Source organism: Vigna umbellata, chromosome 1, assembly GCF_029865625.1.
Source record: "Vigna umbellata cultivar VRB3 chromosome 1, Vumbellata_1.0, whole genome shotgun sequence".
In the NCBI taxonomy this organism is placed as follows: domain Eukaryota; kingdom Viridiplantae; phylum Streptophyta; class Magnoliopsida; order Fabales; family Fabaceae; genus Vigna; species Vigna umbellata.
In genome coordinates, this window is record NC_142165.1 from 107,885,720 (window position 1) to 107,902,171 (window position 16,452).

The 16,452-nt window shown below is 32.3% G+C and overlaps 3 protein-coding genes across 4 annotated transcripts; 2 read left to right on the forward strand and 1 right to left on the reverse strand.

Moving 5' to 3' along the window:
• The first annotated feature begins 136 nt into the window (after nucleotides 1-136).
• LOC124825133 (uncharacterized) lies at nucleotides 137-1,255 on the forward strand. 2 transcript variants are annotated; one of them, XM_088116081.1, is made up of 3 exons: nucleotides 137-185; nucleotides 296-769; nucleotides 872-1,255. In XM_088116081.1, the coding sequence occupies exons 2-3, from the start codon at nucleotides 325-327 to the stop codon at nucleotides 895-897; spliced, it is 471 nt and encodes a 156-aa protein (XP_087972207.1). In that variant the 5' UTR covers nucleotides 137-185; nucleotides 296-324; the 3' UTR covers nucleotides 898-1,255. The 2 variants fall into 2 exon arrangements, with proteins under 2 accessions (XP_087972207.1, XP_047153632.1); XM_047297676.2 differs by having other exon boundaries at nucleotides 296-1,255.
• Nucleotides 1,256-7,474: 6,219 nt separating this feature from the next.
• LOC124825123 (CASP-like protein 1D1) lies at nucleotides 7,475-9,299 on the forward strand. The gene is made up of 3 exons (XM_047297668.2): nucleotides 7,475-7,753; nucleotides 8,602-8,728; nucleotides 8,851-9,299. Exons 1-3 carry the CDS (start codon nucleotides 7,536-7,538, stop codon nucleotides 9,073-9,075), a joined length of 570 nt encoding a protein of 189 aa, XP_047153624.1. The 5' UTR covers nucleotides 7,475-7,535; the 3' UTR covers nucleotides 9,076-9,299.
• A 431-nt stretch (nucleotides 9,300-9,730) lies between these two features.
• Nucleotides 9,731-12,725, reverse strand: LOC124825113 (F-box-like protein). Its single transcript, XM_047297657.2, has 4 exons — nucleotides 12,461-12,725; nucleotides 12,181-12,339; nucleotides 11,487-11,735; nucleotides 9,731-10,251 (listed from the first exon to the last, which is right to left on the reverse strand). The coding sequence occupies exons 1-4, from the start codon at nucleotides 12,542-12,544 to the stop codon at nucleotides 9,985-9,987; spliced, it is 759 nt and encodes a 252-aa protein (XP_047153613.1). The 5' UTR covers nucleotides 12,545-12,725; the 3' UTR covers nucleotides 9,731-9,984.
• Between the last annotated feature and the right edge of the window lie 3,727 nt (nucleotides 12,726-16,452).

Here is a 16,452-nt window from a genome sequence, read left to right on the forward strand (position 1 = left end):
ATTTTTAATTTATTTTATATTTATTTTATTATTATTATTTTTATTTATTTGTATTTTAGATTTAGTTGATATTTATTTTATTATAAATAAAATATTTTATACATGGCAAACCATATAAATATGAAAAGGTACTGACATTCAATCCAGTCCCATAACCCTAATTTGAGGACACACTCTGCACCCAGGTGAATTCTATGCATTTTTGTTGTTTCTGATTTCAGTCTGGTTGAGGCCGTTTTTTATTTATTTTTGTTTTCCAATTCAGTTTAGTTGAACGCATTTTTATGCTGTATAGGTTTTAGGGTTACGGAGGGACTGACGAAGATGAAGAACAAAAAACGAAAGGGTAGTGTTGCGGCAGAGAGTGATGAAGTTGTTGAAGATTTGGGGCGTGTGATCGACGAGCATACCCTTTTCTTTGACAAGTTGATTGAGTTGATTCCCGCCAAGTTTTATCTGCCTACTGATGATAAGGAGAAGCCATGGTTTCAGGGTCTCAGCAAGGTTGCAAAGGCTGAGACGAAGAAAGAGACTAAGGAGAATATCAAGAAGTCTAGAAGGGACCGTTTGGATCCCGACAAATCCTCTATGACTACCCTTGACCTTCTCAAGGAAAGTTTGGGAAAAGAAAAGGTGGATGACAGTGATGGAGTACAGGTGGCAGCAGTGGCTAAACCTCTTGTGTCTGGATTGAGAGGAGATGATCGGTCTGTGACTTATGAAGAGCTTCGGCAAAGGCTTCATCGCAAACTTGAAGAGTTTCGGGCAGGTGTAACCTTCTTTCACGTTCCATGTTAACGTTCCATGTTAACGCTCCCACAATTGGAGTGACTCGGTCTCTTAACACGCTTTCTGCTGGTGGTGTTAGCAGTTGCCTCGGCAATGGTTGAAGGGTGAAGAAAAGAAGAAGAAGGTGGGATTTGAGAGAATGGTGGCATGGTAGAGTGAGTTTCGGTTTCCTTTTTCGTAGTGTGACCTTGCATCTTGGTCAATAATATACATCATATACTTTATTTAATTATCTCTCTTCTCGCTATATACCAAGCAGTTTAGTTTTGTTTTGTTCTGTTTTGTTTTGTATCGTATCGTATTGTATTTCTGGAGTGAAATTGAGAAAAAGAAAAAGCTGGGGTGGTTAAGATCAATCATTGGTTTGATTTGAATCGATCTGCTAGTACGTACCTGCTTGCAGAAAAAGAAAAGGCTTCATCTTGAAAGATATATAATATATGCACTATGATTTTGTGTATTTTCAGCCTTATCTAATTTCTATTATATTGTTTATTGTCTTTATCTATGGCCACTCTAGAAGGAATTTTGGTGAAATGAAGTAAACTAATTGAGGAAAGGGGATTGACGGTGGCATCCTATGATATTAAAAGTGTTGGAATTTGTGTAGTTGGTAACAGAAATGATAACATTTGGAAGAAAAATAGGTAGCGGTAATTGATTAGATTCCCGCGGGCATGTGTGATCGTGACACCTTTCTGTATCATGATCATGCAGAGTAACCGTACGAGTGGGAAAAAGCAGCAGAGAGAGACTGAAATAACAGACTTATTGGTGTGCAGAGGTTGGACCCCACAAAGTGATGAACAATAAAAGAGAAAAGAGAAGTTTGTTTTGGAGTGGGAGTCAAGAAAACAGAGAAGAACCGTCATGATTTATTACTCATTTGGTTCCTCCTTCTTCAAATAATGAATTTCAATCGTGTTTATGAATATGATGAATCCTTAAAAAGTTTGACATTAATTGCATTATTACATCAATTTTTTTCATCATTTCAACGTGTAACATCCTAAAAATACAATATAAACTATATAGTAGAATAATTACAATTAATTATAATTTAGATTAGTCTAAAAAAATTAAAAGAGCGTACGGTTTTTGGCCGAACGGCCTTTACAAAATAGTTACACACTTGAATTGTACAAAAATCAACAAACATGACCGAACGGTTTACAAAATGAATTACCGATCGATCAAATTACTCAAAGGGAAAGGTGACCACCTTACATTCAAACTACACTACTGACCGAACGTCCTATTGACCGAACGTCCTATTGTTCGGTCTTCACTTCTACTTCTACCAAATAACCGTACGTACAAAACGAGACAACACAGGAACTACCAAATAACCGTACGTACAAAACGAGACAACACAGGAAAACAAAGGGTAAGCTTATGTAATTTAATTCAAGTATTACACATACATTTCACATATTCAGACACATCAAATACATTTCAACATACACTTCAAGCACGACCTATCACTAGACTGACTGTCCGGACGGTATGAATTTTGTGTAGTTACGACGTTCGTGCACCCGGGTGATGTAGTAACTGAAATATTCTCATCAGCTGCCACCCGAGGTTAGTCCGTTCCGTCCAAAGTACCCCTAAGGACTAGGACCTCCTGTCGTTCCCACACATGACCTACCATCCTCTACATGAGGACGAGTACTCACGGAACATCAGGATGAACCGCCAGCTAAGTTTTACCACATTCATACTTTACAATTTCAATAGTCATACATGAGTCATTCCTCCCCGGAACGCTCGTCCAAAAATCACAACGTTTCCTTCATCTCATATACTCTTCATCATTTATTGTCCATCATTTTACTTTCATCTTTATCATTAATATTAAGACTATCAAATACCGAACGTTCAGTCCTCACTAAGGACGAGGATGAACACTGTGGAGGAAACCAAGAAGTCGTCCGTTCAGATCAGAATAATACCGAGAGAGTTACGATTAGGTTTTAGGAATAAACCGAGTACTATCATATTCTATATGACAAACGTTATTCACTACTGAAATCAGTTGAATGAACTGACTCTCGTGAGTTCAAACCAATACTCCAAGAATAAATCGAGGATGGAGGCTCTAGGCCGTATCCAATGAATGTAGACACGTCAAGACGTTAACGAGCCCTATTTAGAGTAATTCACTCACAGAAACTCAATGCCAGTAAATAACCGAACATGGTAAAGGAAAATTCTACTGAAGTTAGACGAACGCTATTTCACCAAGATTGATTATACAAGAATGAGTACGAGCGCTTGGTATAAGACCGAGCACTACTCAGTATGAACGCTAGGTGTAAAACCGAGCACTAATAAACTTCTAATAAAAGGTTGGATAGATATATTAAGATACTATTGAAGTGGTGTTTACGAACAACCATAATATACAATTACATAAATATATATTTTTGAGTTTATCACAGTAGACTCAGGCACAACTATGCTTGGCCGAACGCTCAAACATATTATTACCACACGAGGGCACTCGTCCTACACTAGGATCCTCTCCAAATGAAAGAATCCCATTTTAACTAGGTTCACCAGAAAAACCGAACGGTCAATGACCGTTCAGTAACGAACGTACTCTATCATAGTAAAAACTTCATATTCAGATTTCATTGATATTTAACTCATTTTTCAATACATCATTTTTGAACCTTATAACTTCACATAAAACATCAATTGACATACTTCGTAAAACCTATATCATGTTAATAAATCATACTCCAAACAATTACTCATATTCACATTCATATACTTCAAACATCTCAACCATCATGCATTATATTCATTCATTCCAATAACGGCCGTTCATACAGTACAACAACATATAGATTAAATTAAATAAGCTTCCCTTACCTCTAGTGTGAACGTACGTCCTTCAGACTAAAACTCAGTTCGCGGAAATAAGATTTCTTCTACCCTCAACGCTCAACCAAACTCTTCAAACTAAAACAAGTTACAAAAAACCAAGATTGGTTCAGACAAGGTGACTACATGCAACCAGATCTTGGTTTGCATGTTCATACGAACGAACAGCTAGGGATGAGAAACTTACCAGTTTCAGAATCCGGAACTGTTCGGCTTAAGTAGAAGCTTGGGACGCTGGAAATGCTCCTACGGTGCCTGAATGATGATCGGAGAAGAGAAAGGGTGAGTTTTCTTAGAGAGAAGATAGATTTTCTAGTGAGAAGGAGGAGAAATGGGAAGTTCAGAGTTTTGGGAAGAAGGTTGCATACAGAAGAGAGTGGGACGGAAGTTTTCAGAAAATCATTTTCTTCCCACGTCAAAACGAGCGTCCGCTCTTCTGCTGACACTTGCATCCCACTATCTGATTTATGATCCTCGTTTCTTGACACATGGCGTCCGCGCAGAGGGTTTTGGGTGCGTTTTAAATGAACTGACAGGAGGGGGTTTGGGTGCGTATTTACGAGGTCTGACACAATGAAATTATAATTTTATTATTATTTTTATATAATTTTCCATTTCATCTCTTAAAAATCATATTATATTTAACAAGACATTTGAAAGCTGCAAATATTGTAATTAAAACTTATTTGCATTTCTATTTCATTATATTTTTTCTTGTATCATATTGTTATTTTGTCTTACTTAGAATTCATTTTAAGTATTCATGTTAATTATAATCAATATATGATGCTCTCATTTGCTAATGAATTTTCGTCTTTCATATTCGAAAAATTTACAATCAAATCAATATATTTTGTGAATATTTTTTCAGTAAACCGACCATGTTGTATCATTTGTCTAGCCATTGTTCAATATTTGTCATTACGTTGTAAAAAATATAAGTAGAACATAATAAGGTTATCTATTCTATTTAGGATAAAACTTAAATAATAAATTTTTTAAATATCAAAACTTGTCATAAAAAAAATTACCTTTCTTCTTTGGTTAAATAGTTAAGGACTACAAGGAACTGGAGTTAAAATTAATGGATCAAATTGAGACTTAAATTAAAATTAGAGGAGAATGTTGCATTCAAAATTTCTGCAGAATACATTCAGTTTGGAGATCCTTATCTCATAGTGTAAAAAAATTCCTGATCAATAACATAGATGTACATATTATATATAACAATATAAAATAAAGATTTTTATTGCTCATAAAAAAACAGTAAACTTTATTCAATACTGGTTATATTTTAGGAAAATAACCATTTTAAATTGAGATTAATGAGATTAAGTGATGTTTACTATTTTTTGACTGGTGTAAATTAAATATTTGTGTTTATATTTTATTCCAGAGTAAAATATTAATTAGGTTTAAAATGGGATGTTTATTTTTCTCCACCTTTAGAACGCTAACGTAGGCATCATAGTTAGAAGTGAAAAAATATGATTTTTTTTCAAATGCACTCTTACCATAAACTTCAATGTATTGTTAATTTAATAAATAATTCATTTTCTTAATTATCCAGTTGTGTAAAAAAAAATTATTGGAGAAACCCAATTCTACAAAGTAAACGTTTCAAATTGGACACTTTTAATATAATATTATTATTAAAAGTAGTATATGTCAAAGTTCAATCTTCACGAAACTTGAACATGAACATATTAAGCATTGATAAAGACATTTCCAGTTCTATGGTGAAACACTTGATGATTCATAATCCCAAAATTCATGTTGGTTTAGTATATTTAGGTCAACTTTGCTGTTTATTTGAAGGCATTGATTGAATAATTGTATTAAATATAGGAACTTGGTGATTGAGTTGGATGAAGATGACCAAAACCAGTTGTCAATTCGATTGCGTAAGCTGTGTTCATACTTAATGAGAACATGCTTATGTATGGAAGATCTCTACAACTTCAAACTTAAAACTTATCCCATTGTGACGTTATCCACACGACATTCCTCAATTAATGTTCTTTATTTGTAGAACCCATAATTGAATTCCTTGCTTCCTTTTTCATGGTCGAATTTCAAATTCATACATGGCAGACATTACAGGTAAATGCTTTTGTGTAAATTAATGAACGAACGAAAAGAAACGAAAATTTGAAAGAAGAAAAAGGAGATTCTTTTACTCTTTTTCACTTTCTTTTGTTTTTTTAAGATATTTTAAGACCCGTAGAAAATTATAAGATAATCACAAGCTTTAGCTATGTTTTCGATGTTTCACATAAAGCTATCTCAAACAAATTATTAATATAAAAAAATAACCAAAGTATGTTGATAAAATTAAGAAAAAGAATACAGTATTCCACAATTGCTTCTTCTACATGACCCACCAAAAAATCAAGAAGGAAAGAAAAAGCTTCTAGAACGTGCAGCAGCCAGCTCAATTTACATTATTTTTTTCTTTATATATATACATAAAAGATTTCTAATTGAATATAGTATTTTTATACGGAGGATAATAATTTAAAATTGTAACAGTTTAATAATTTATAGGAAAATTTTTCAAACAAATATTCAATACAAAATCTATTTTGTGTCACATCAACACCTTTTTATTAAAGGAAATAATTTTTTATTAAATATTTTTGGAAAAAATTGTATACCTATAAATTAAATTGATTTTTAGTATTTTATTATAATCTCAACTTTCAATTAATTATTATACTATTTTATTTTCTATAGTATTTATCAAAGAATAATAGCTAACTAATTATTTTTAATAAAGTATTTTCAGGACTCATGTAAAATCTTATTCAGAAATTCTGAATTCAATCTCTAACTAACATGCCAATTCATGCTCTGTAATATAACCCTTTATTTTATATACCAGTCAAATTTACAAAAAAAAAAATCTCATCTTTTGACTGACAAAATAAAGTCAAAATTACTTCTGTATTTCAAACTACTGGATATATACAATTTGTTTTTTATTTTTTTCAAGAGTACATGTTTTTTTTTTTTTAATTTCATGTCTGTAGACAGAAAATAGGAAATCACAGATATCATCACAAATATATAAAGCTTTTATGAAGAACCAAACTTTTTCTATAATTTAAGATTAACTTGTTCAGGGATTGTGATGTCTAGTCATTCTTTATCTCTTTGTTTATCACCAAATTATTGTGGTGTTGGCTTTGTGTAAAAGTGTTTGTCTCAAAATCAATTAGCATAGTAATAGTCTATTAATTCTATATATAATGAGGGTGAAATCAGAATCTATGCTATAACTGCAACTTTGATTCTGGAAACTTGTAGAAATCATGATTGGGTGAAACCAAAATGATTGATTTAACATGTTCTGCATGATGTCACTTAAGACAATCAGTTCTTATCCTCCAACCAGAAATTACCAACCAAGTGGTCATAGATGTAACACTCAAATTGTCTATGCAGCGTGGAAAAATGAACATATAATAATACAGACAAAATCAGAATCTAAGATTACAATAAGCAAGTTATTTAGCTGCCAACCCGAAATATCTGTTGTTTGAAACAAAGTCTACATTATGTATATTGATTTTCCATATGAAAAGCTTGAGATTTCCCACATATATAAAATATTCTAACATTAGACCATGATGTGTGCGAGGCTCATACAATCACACGTCCACACCAACTAACAAGCAACTGTTCAAACCAATTCTAACGTGCAGGAAACTCCAACTCATTGTTTTTAAACTTTTCTGCTTTCATTTCCTTTTCCTCGAGTCCCTATCCACCTATATATATCTGCACAATATCATTGTTCAACCATATCCTTATAAAAAAAACCAAGTTAGCAAGCTACACTGCAAACCAACATGGCTTCTACAGACAAACCTGTAGACACCGAATACAGCAGACCAACTTCATCAGCTCATGCAGCTGCTGGTGTTGATTTATTTAAGTTTGATGTCATCCTAAGGTTTTTGTTGTTTGCAGCATCATTGGTGTCTGTTGTGGTGATTGTCACTGGTAATGAAACTAAATATGTTCCCCGGCCAGTGCCAGCCAAGTTCAGATACTCACCAGCCTTTGTGTAAGTTAACTCATCAACCTTTCCTTATATGTGATAAAAAATAAAGTCCTTAACTTTATGAGAGTTATATAGGGAATCAGGGGTATCCAGGTTTGTGCTTATGTTTCTAGCCAGAAATTGGTAGACCCAGACAAGGGATGCTCCTACCTTCCTTAATTATATGTAAAAGACAAAAAGTTCCAATGTTTCAGTCATTACATGTGGTTTCAAAGGAAGAAGCAACGCTATCTATGTATTATTGTTGTCCCATTTTAGGGTTCTGCTTTCTTTCTGTTTTTCATAGTATTTCCAAAAGTATTGTCAGAAAACCTTTTCGGACGAACTTGTTGATTTTCTTCAGTGTTACATATATTAGTATTCGATGAGAAATGGTTGGTGGGGAATTGTTGACTTCCATGTTGGCCTACGTTAAAACTTAGTATTCGATGACAAAGTGCTTCCAGGAAATTGGTATTTTTCTTTGTGAACAGGCATGGAATTTTTAAACTGCCGTCGTGCTTCGTAAGCTTTGGCTGTTCATGCTTAACCTTAGTTTTCTGTACTCGTTTTGTTACTTAATGTAGCACCTAAAATTAGACGAGTTCCAAGCCATAATAAGGATGAGTCAAAGTCGTCCATGATGCATGTTTATTGTTTTACCTCTGTTCTAATTTCCTGATGTCATGATCTTTAGGCATTCTTTTATTGTATTTATAAATCAAAAGTCATCCATCTGCATATACAATATCAGCTTATTTATTAGTACATAATGGATTATTCTCACGGATACTTTTTTTCAAACAAGTCTTCTTAATACCACTTGCTGTTATGGAGCTGCCATTTGACACGTAATGTGTACATACATGCAGATACTTTGTGGCTGCTTTGTCCGTTGCAGGCCTTTACAGTATCATTACAACTCTTGCATCACTCTATGCCATTAAAAATCCAGCACTTAAAGCAAAGTTGCTCCTCTACTTTATCTTATGGGATGCGGTAATTAATCCAATAAACCATTTTTCTTCACCTTTGCAATTCCTGTTTTCTTCAACTTGCTTGCTTTCATTTATATATATCAAAAGCATAACAAATGATTGAATGACCATGCTTCTTTGCAGCTTATATTGGGGATAATAGCCTCAGCAACAGGCACAGCTGGGGGTGTAGCGTATGTGGGTTTGAAGGGAAACAAGCATGTCAACTGGAACAAAATTTGCAATGTTTATGATAAGTTCTGTAGACATGTTGGTGCCTCCGTAGCAGTGGCTTTGTTTGGAAGCATTGTGACAGTCTTGCTCATTTGGATTTCAGCTTACAGCCTTCATAGTCGAGTTCCCAAGTAGATGGAAAGAACATGGATCGTGCATTCAGCGTATTTATTCACGTCTTCGTTTATAGTTGCATTGTTTATAAAGTTAGTGTGCTCGGAAATTGTTAAGAGTGTGTAGATGACTTGATGTGTTGCTTCAGTTGTGTTGATTATTTTGTAAATCTGTTTCCCCTTGAAGACTCGGTTGTATTACTTTACATGACATTCGTGCTATAAATGATTTCAAATTTTTCATTATACATACTCCCACAAAAATACAAATAGAATGTCATGTTACTGATGCATTAAAGCCTTTAATTACATTCGTGCTATATATGAGTAAAGTCATTGGAATTACAAGCCAATGCTGCAATTACTAACGATTGACACTTCTCAACCACAAAACGAGCATTTTCCCTACGCAAGCTATAGCATTTTCTACAACGAATAAAACACTACCAATTCTGTTTATCTTCTAATACTTTGAAAGGATACTAACTAAAATCCAATAACCAAGAATAAAGAGAAAATGTTAACGGTGCATGAAGGTTATGTCCAAGCATTAAAAAGGACCCGTTTTGTGGTCAGCTATCACAATCAGCTTGAGAATAATTCACATGAAATGAAAGGTCTAATTTGCAGTATCTGTATACACCAACAAAACTACTAAATCAGCGTAACAAGTAACGTAAACAAACCTTCAAGCCTTTTTTATTTATTTATTTTATATGGTGCTGCCATAAATCAAGTTTGTGAATTCATAGTTATATACAACAAGATTGGAAGTTCAAATATGCCAATAAGCATTATGAACTTGTTATTGTATTATCTTTGACGACATTCTTTGTATGTATTACGACAACAGAGTTTGAAAACAAACTATACACAATGAAACTGAATTACTGATAGCTATCACTGCCTTATGTGATCTCCCTATAACTTTCTATTCCAATCTGTGGGACCAATGTGTTGATTTACGACCAATCACAGAGATTTGAACACGTAAAACCTCATGAATAGTACCTCGGCGAAGCACTCCCAAAACATGTTCATCATCTTCTGCTGCCAAATCTGCCAAAGAAACCCACCGAGAATGTGTTTCATCCCTCATACGGAAGCCATAGAACCATCTACCCACTTTCCACCACTTGACACAGACACGCCGATCTGAGATCTCATGCGTCCGAAGAGTTTCTACAAGATTATCACCCTGCCATTGAAGACACTTACATATATTAAATACATACCACTCTGGTCAATTCCTCCAAAAGGGTTCACATGAACGAAGTTCATATAACTATGACGCAGACATCTATTCGATTATATGTTCTATGCAATGCACTATCTTATATATAACAACTTCCAGGTAAAAGCCTTCTTGGGAGAAGTGGGAAAATATATATTACAGATCATGGTTCACTTTTATCCTGTTTATTTCTCTAAGGAAGGATAAGAATAGGAATGGAATTTAAAGGAAAAAGAAACAGGTAAGATATGAAAAGACATCACTTATTTCTAAAGGTTTTAAAGATGCAAACTTAGGAACAATGCAACAAATGCACACACAGGTAATTTTGAGCATGTGTCACGGATTTTTTTCCTAATCAGTGTTTCATATTACGACCCTGCATTAAACTGATAAAAAGATATTTTATTTGATTGACCACAGATTATGAATAGGCACGAAAAAATTGAAGCTTTAAAGAAACAATAACTAACGGTCTTAACTAAATGTGATGAATTAAACAAGCACAATAAATTTTGCAACGATGTTTACATTAGATAAACTTGAATAAACTCCACTAATGCAATCAAACAGTTGTTCAGATTCACATTTGGCAAATGTCAAACCATATTTACTCTTGTTTTCTAGTTGCACCCTTGCATCGAATAAAAGTACCATATATACCATTGCCAATGTGCCAAAGGTGCAGTTTGATAAACCCGTGCATAGTAAAAGTACTCATCCAAATTTTTACCAAGTGACATTAAGTTAACCTAAAATGTGTTGGATCACAAACAGGAGTGTACGTAGTTAAACTCCATAAAAAACAAAGAAAATTAAGGTGCATTACCCTATGAGTTCCAATGTAGCTTGCAATCAAAGCTTTCTAGTATCTATTTGGACAAACATCTTCATAAATGCTTTTAGAAGAAAAAAATAGAAAGCGAAAATGAAACAAGTCTTTCTATAAATTAAAATTAACTTATGCAAAAATTAAAAAGTTAGAGAACTATATGAGAGTTTGTGCAAATTAGCTAACATGTAAACTGATTTAATTTATGGAGAAATTTATTTCAATTTTTCTTCTTATTTTTCTCTCATAGAAACCTTTATGGGGAAGGTTGTTCAAACAAACCCCTCATTTTTTATTCCTTAACTTGGATACTAGTCAGCATGACCCACAAAGCAAACCAAAATAGGGTGTCAAAGAATGGGAATACCCGAATCCCAAGGGTTGTGAGGCAATAGTGTACCCCAACCAAGTTAATCAGCACATTCATTTGAGGGTCGAACAAGAACCTTTGCACGTCTTCAAACCCAAAGCTCGTACCAATCAGGGTGTCAACAGCTTTCAGATGGTCCCCAACCTCAACTGATTCAGAAGGTGAGCAAGCTTCCACAAACTTCACAACAGACCTTGCTCTCACTCCCAATTCCACGTGCCTATCCAAGTACAATTTCTTCCACTTCTGCAACCCAATTTCCAAACAAAAAATTACCACACATCCAAGAATCAAATCATCAGCACCATGTAACAATAATTCGGTGGAGTTTAATCTCTATAGAGTGACAATGTGAAAGGTTTTTACACCATGTTATGATACCTTCTGAGGTAACTAGCAAATATCAATAGAAGTACAGTTCCTGACAATTTGTATTTCGTTGATGGTGTATTTTTTTTTCCTTTTACATTACTGATGCATGTTCTATTTACTCAATTCAATCGCAGGGGACAAAGTTCTTTCCAACGAAGTTAACAAAAAAGTTTGACACAAAAAATAAATAACAAATTTAAGGCTTCGATACCCAGAGGTCCCAATTCAGAAACCAATAAAGAGAAGTATCAAACTTTGATAAATTAAGGTTGAAAAACAAATAGGGTGTTCCTCCAAAAAGGGGAGAATCAGTGAATACCTTGAAATTGGGAGAATGAGTGAGAGTAGAAGAGGAAGGGAAATGGAAGGAAGAGAGTAAGGGCCATCTGTTTCTGACAAGAGACTCCCAAATGCAATCCGAAAAGCAGAGTTCCCTCCAGAACCTCGAACAACAACCTAAGGCACACAAATCCCGCACCTTTTTTTGGGTTTTTTTGCACCAAATTGAAAACGAAACAAAAGGGTCAAGTAGAATCGAAGCTTTCTTATCTAAGGAGAATCAGAATTCGTGATCAGAATAAAAAAATGTAAAAGGGAACCTGAAGCAGCGAAGCAATTTTGAGGACAACATCTTCAGGAAGGGAACTGAAGATGGAGACAGAATCTGATTTTCCTTTGTGCATTTGAAACAGCAAATAGAATGAACAGTGTTATGTTCATTCGACGATTGCAGTGTTGATTTAATGGTACAATGAAAAGGACAAAAAGGGGAATGACATCCTTTGTCCAATTTCAACCAACACCTGTCACTGGCGAGAAGGAATCCACCGCTTCTCTGATCTATTTGAGTTTTTTTTTCTCTGTTTTTTAATTAATGTCCTTTGCCACAGTTGAAAATAAATATACGTGTTCAAGTTTCTTTCCTTCAAGGAATCTTCATGCATCCTCGTTAAAGTTGGTTTTTTAATACAATTTCAGTGTCTTCTAAACTTTAATATTTTTTTGTACTCGGTTTACTTACATATGTAGGATAATTACAGTTCAAAATTCATTATCTGGTGGTTGTTTATAAAATTCAATCTAAATTCACACAACTATAAAAGATAATGTAACCTTTACACTTGATGAATAAAACTATACTTTTATCTAGTGATGTAAAAGTGTTCATCCATTATCCTGGTTTGTTCACTATTTAGACTTATTTATTAGTAAATAAAAAAATAGTTTAATTTATTATAGGTTGGTGGATTAAATGAATTGGTTTAATAATTCACTTTAAAAAATAACAATTCTTTTAATTTTAAAAAATAATAATTTTTTTAATTCAAATTTAAATAAATTTTAATTTAAAATGATGTTAAAAAATTAATTCAAAATAATTTAAAATAAAAAAATACAATCTAAAATCATCTTAAAATATAAATACAATTAATAAATAAAAACAAAAGTCAAAACAAACAAATATTTAATATTGATAATTTTATGTGATTTATCTATTTATAATATTATAGTATTAAATCTTAAAACATTTTTTTTTCATTTACAATATAATAAAAAATAATATTAACTAATAATATCAAAATTAGAAGCTAGTCTGATTCGAACTTATTTTGAGAGTAATATGATGAAATTGGTTATTATTGAAAAAGTAAAAACAAATAAGTGTCTGTGAAGTGATGAATATTAAGAGATAAGCATGAGTTTGAGTATGTGAAAGAGAAGCGTAGAGGAACATGCATATGTTGTTTTGGTCATGTGAGTGATGGAATGGAGTGCAGGTCTCTACCTCTTATCTCTTCACTAATTGCTTGAAAGTTATGTCTCTTTCAGAGCACTCTTTCAATTAATAATTGAAATTCAATTTTTTCTAGACGTAAGGATCATTAAAGTTAGGTTCGTCAAATTTCTGAGGACATAATGTGCTTAAAAAATTGATGAATCATAACCCAAACAAACCTACCAAAGCCGTTGACGTAAATGATATTAAATGAATTTTTGTCAAGGGAAGAGTTATGACGGTAGCGTTGAGCTGGGCCCTTGAGGGCTGTCCCTGTGTTGCAGTTTTGCTTGGGCCTTGCATATCTCCTGAAGCCTCTTCTATTTTGTACTTATGTGTCTGTTCTAATCTATAAAAATTACAAAACATGAAACATAGATAGAAAAAACATGGCACGTGTGGCACAGACAAATATAATTTATATGAATTTAAGTATTTAATAAAAAAATTCGTATATAAATATTCATAAGACCACATGAAAAAAAGATAACAAGAATTATAACTGCAGATATTTTAAGCTGTTAATATTTCTTTTACTCTTGTGTTATCTAGTTTTTTTAAAAAAAAAAACATTATCTCTAATAAATTTTTCAGAAATATTTTTTATTTACATATATCTTTTATAAGAAAGAGTTTTTTTATCTGTACTTGTTTTTAAAAATACTTTTTTTTTATTTTTGGGTAATCATAAATTATTTAAAATATTTATTGTTTATTTTAAGAGAGTTAAAGTTTATACTCACTTGGACTATCTTATTTTGTAATCGTTGTAAATTAGAAATGGCAAAACTTGTTATATATTTTTAAGGATAATAAAACCATTTAAGATTGTTTAAAGAAAAATTGGATGTAAGAAATGCATTAGTATAAAAATAAGTATTCTTATTGTCTTTTTAGTAGTTTTCGAAAAGCTTTTTAAAAATCTGCATTCAAAGTTAACTCTAAATTGTAAAAAAAATCTAATCAAATTCTCTTGATTAGAGTTTATCTATTATTTCAAAAATGAAAAACAATCAACTGGAGATGGATCCGTACAATAAAATACTAAATAAAATTCATAATGTTAAAAAAAAGAAAAAACAATGAAGTCACATTAATGAAGTGTGAAGATGGAAAAACAAAGGAAAAAAATGACGTCAGAATACTGAAGTTAAAATATGAAAGTTCAGTTAAAAAAAACAAAGGAATAAAAAAAGAGAAAAATAAACAAATGCATAGATCGAATCCATACCACAAAAAAATAAACATAAACATTGAGAGAGAGACGGAGAGAGTGAAAGCAAACATGGGAGACAGAGATATTGAAAGATGAAGTGCATAGATAGTACAGAAAAGGAAATTTCCAAATAATATTCAGTTGATTTAAATGTTTATTCGTCTTCGTCTTCAGGTTAAGAGGTGAATTTTTGTTAGTACCCCCCATTTTAAAAATAAAGACATTGAGTTCCTATATTATGAAAAGTATATGAATAAGGTTTTATCCATTAAGTTGACAACAACAACGTTACGTCCATGCTGATGTGACCGTACTTTTTCTCTTCTCTCTTCTGCTGTCCAGTTTTTTCTCTCTCTTGTTCAATTTTTTTTTTATGATTTGTTGAACTTGTTATTTCTTTATGCACTTTATTCATATATTTTTTTTCATAACATAGGGACCAATGTCTTCATTTTTAAAACCGGATACTAAGCAGACTCTTAACATGAGACGAAGTAAGCATCTACTCTGTTCCATTATGCACAAATGAAACTCTGGTCCAAATAAAATTTCCAAACGTGTTACTTGCCTCTGAATTGCAAATACAACAATTTTTCATACAGAATGGCCTCTCTTCAACTCCAGTACCTTCTCACATCTATAAATAACTATAAGAGACATCGATCATGCTGCTTCCAATATTGCAACATGCACAGCGTTAGTTTCTATTCTGTATAGCGTCAGTCTCTCTTATCACGTTATCTTACTTAGGCCTTGTTCACTTTAATGGATTTGGAGGAAAGTAATTGAGGGGATTTGAGAGGATTCGAAGATAATTTTTTTTTTTTGTTTATTTGAGTAAATTTGGAGGTAAATGAGTGTGGATTTGGAAGTAAAATTTGTGAGAATTAGTGTAAGATTTTATTGACATGACAAATTAAAAAAATTTACTTCAAAATTTACTTCAAAATCCACTTTCATTTACCTCCAAATTCACTCAAATAAACAACAACAAAATTTATCTTCAAATCCCCTCAATTACTCTCCCCGAATCCATTCAAATGAACAAGACGTTAAGGATTTAATCAAATTATTTAAATTTTCATAATTCTTTCTCATTCATGTTATTTATTTTTTAAATATTGAATTCTGTCAATACTAAAATACTAACTTTGTCATAACATCTGTTATATTTTTATTAGTGTACTTTTTTTTTCTATATTCACAATTTTTTTCTTCTACTATTTTTCAAACAATTGGTAGCGTACACCTATGTATATTTTTTTTTCTTGAAATGAAAGATAATATTCTTTATATGTGCAGGATAGTCTTACTATCACAATCATAATATATGAATTTTTTAATGTTTGTGTTTGAGTTTCTTCGTTAACCTTTAAATTCATGTAGCATCTTATGGGTTATTATCGTATACTCAAACTTATTTAATAGACAAAACTATAACATCATGTAACTTGAATAAATAATTTAGTGTTCCTCCTATTAGAGATGACAACAAAATTCATATCTGCATATCAAATCTGTAATAAATATTAAATAAATATTATTAATAAAAACTTGAGGTTATTAATATGGAGATTTAACTACTTGATTATGAAACA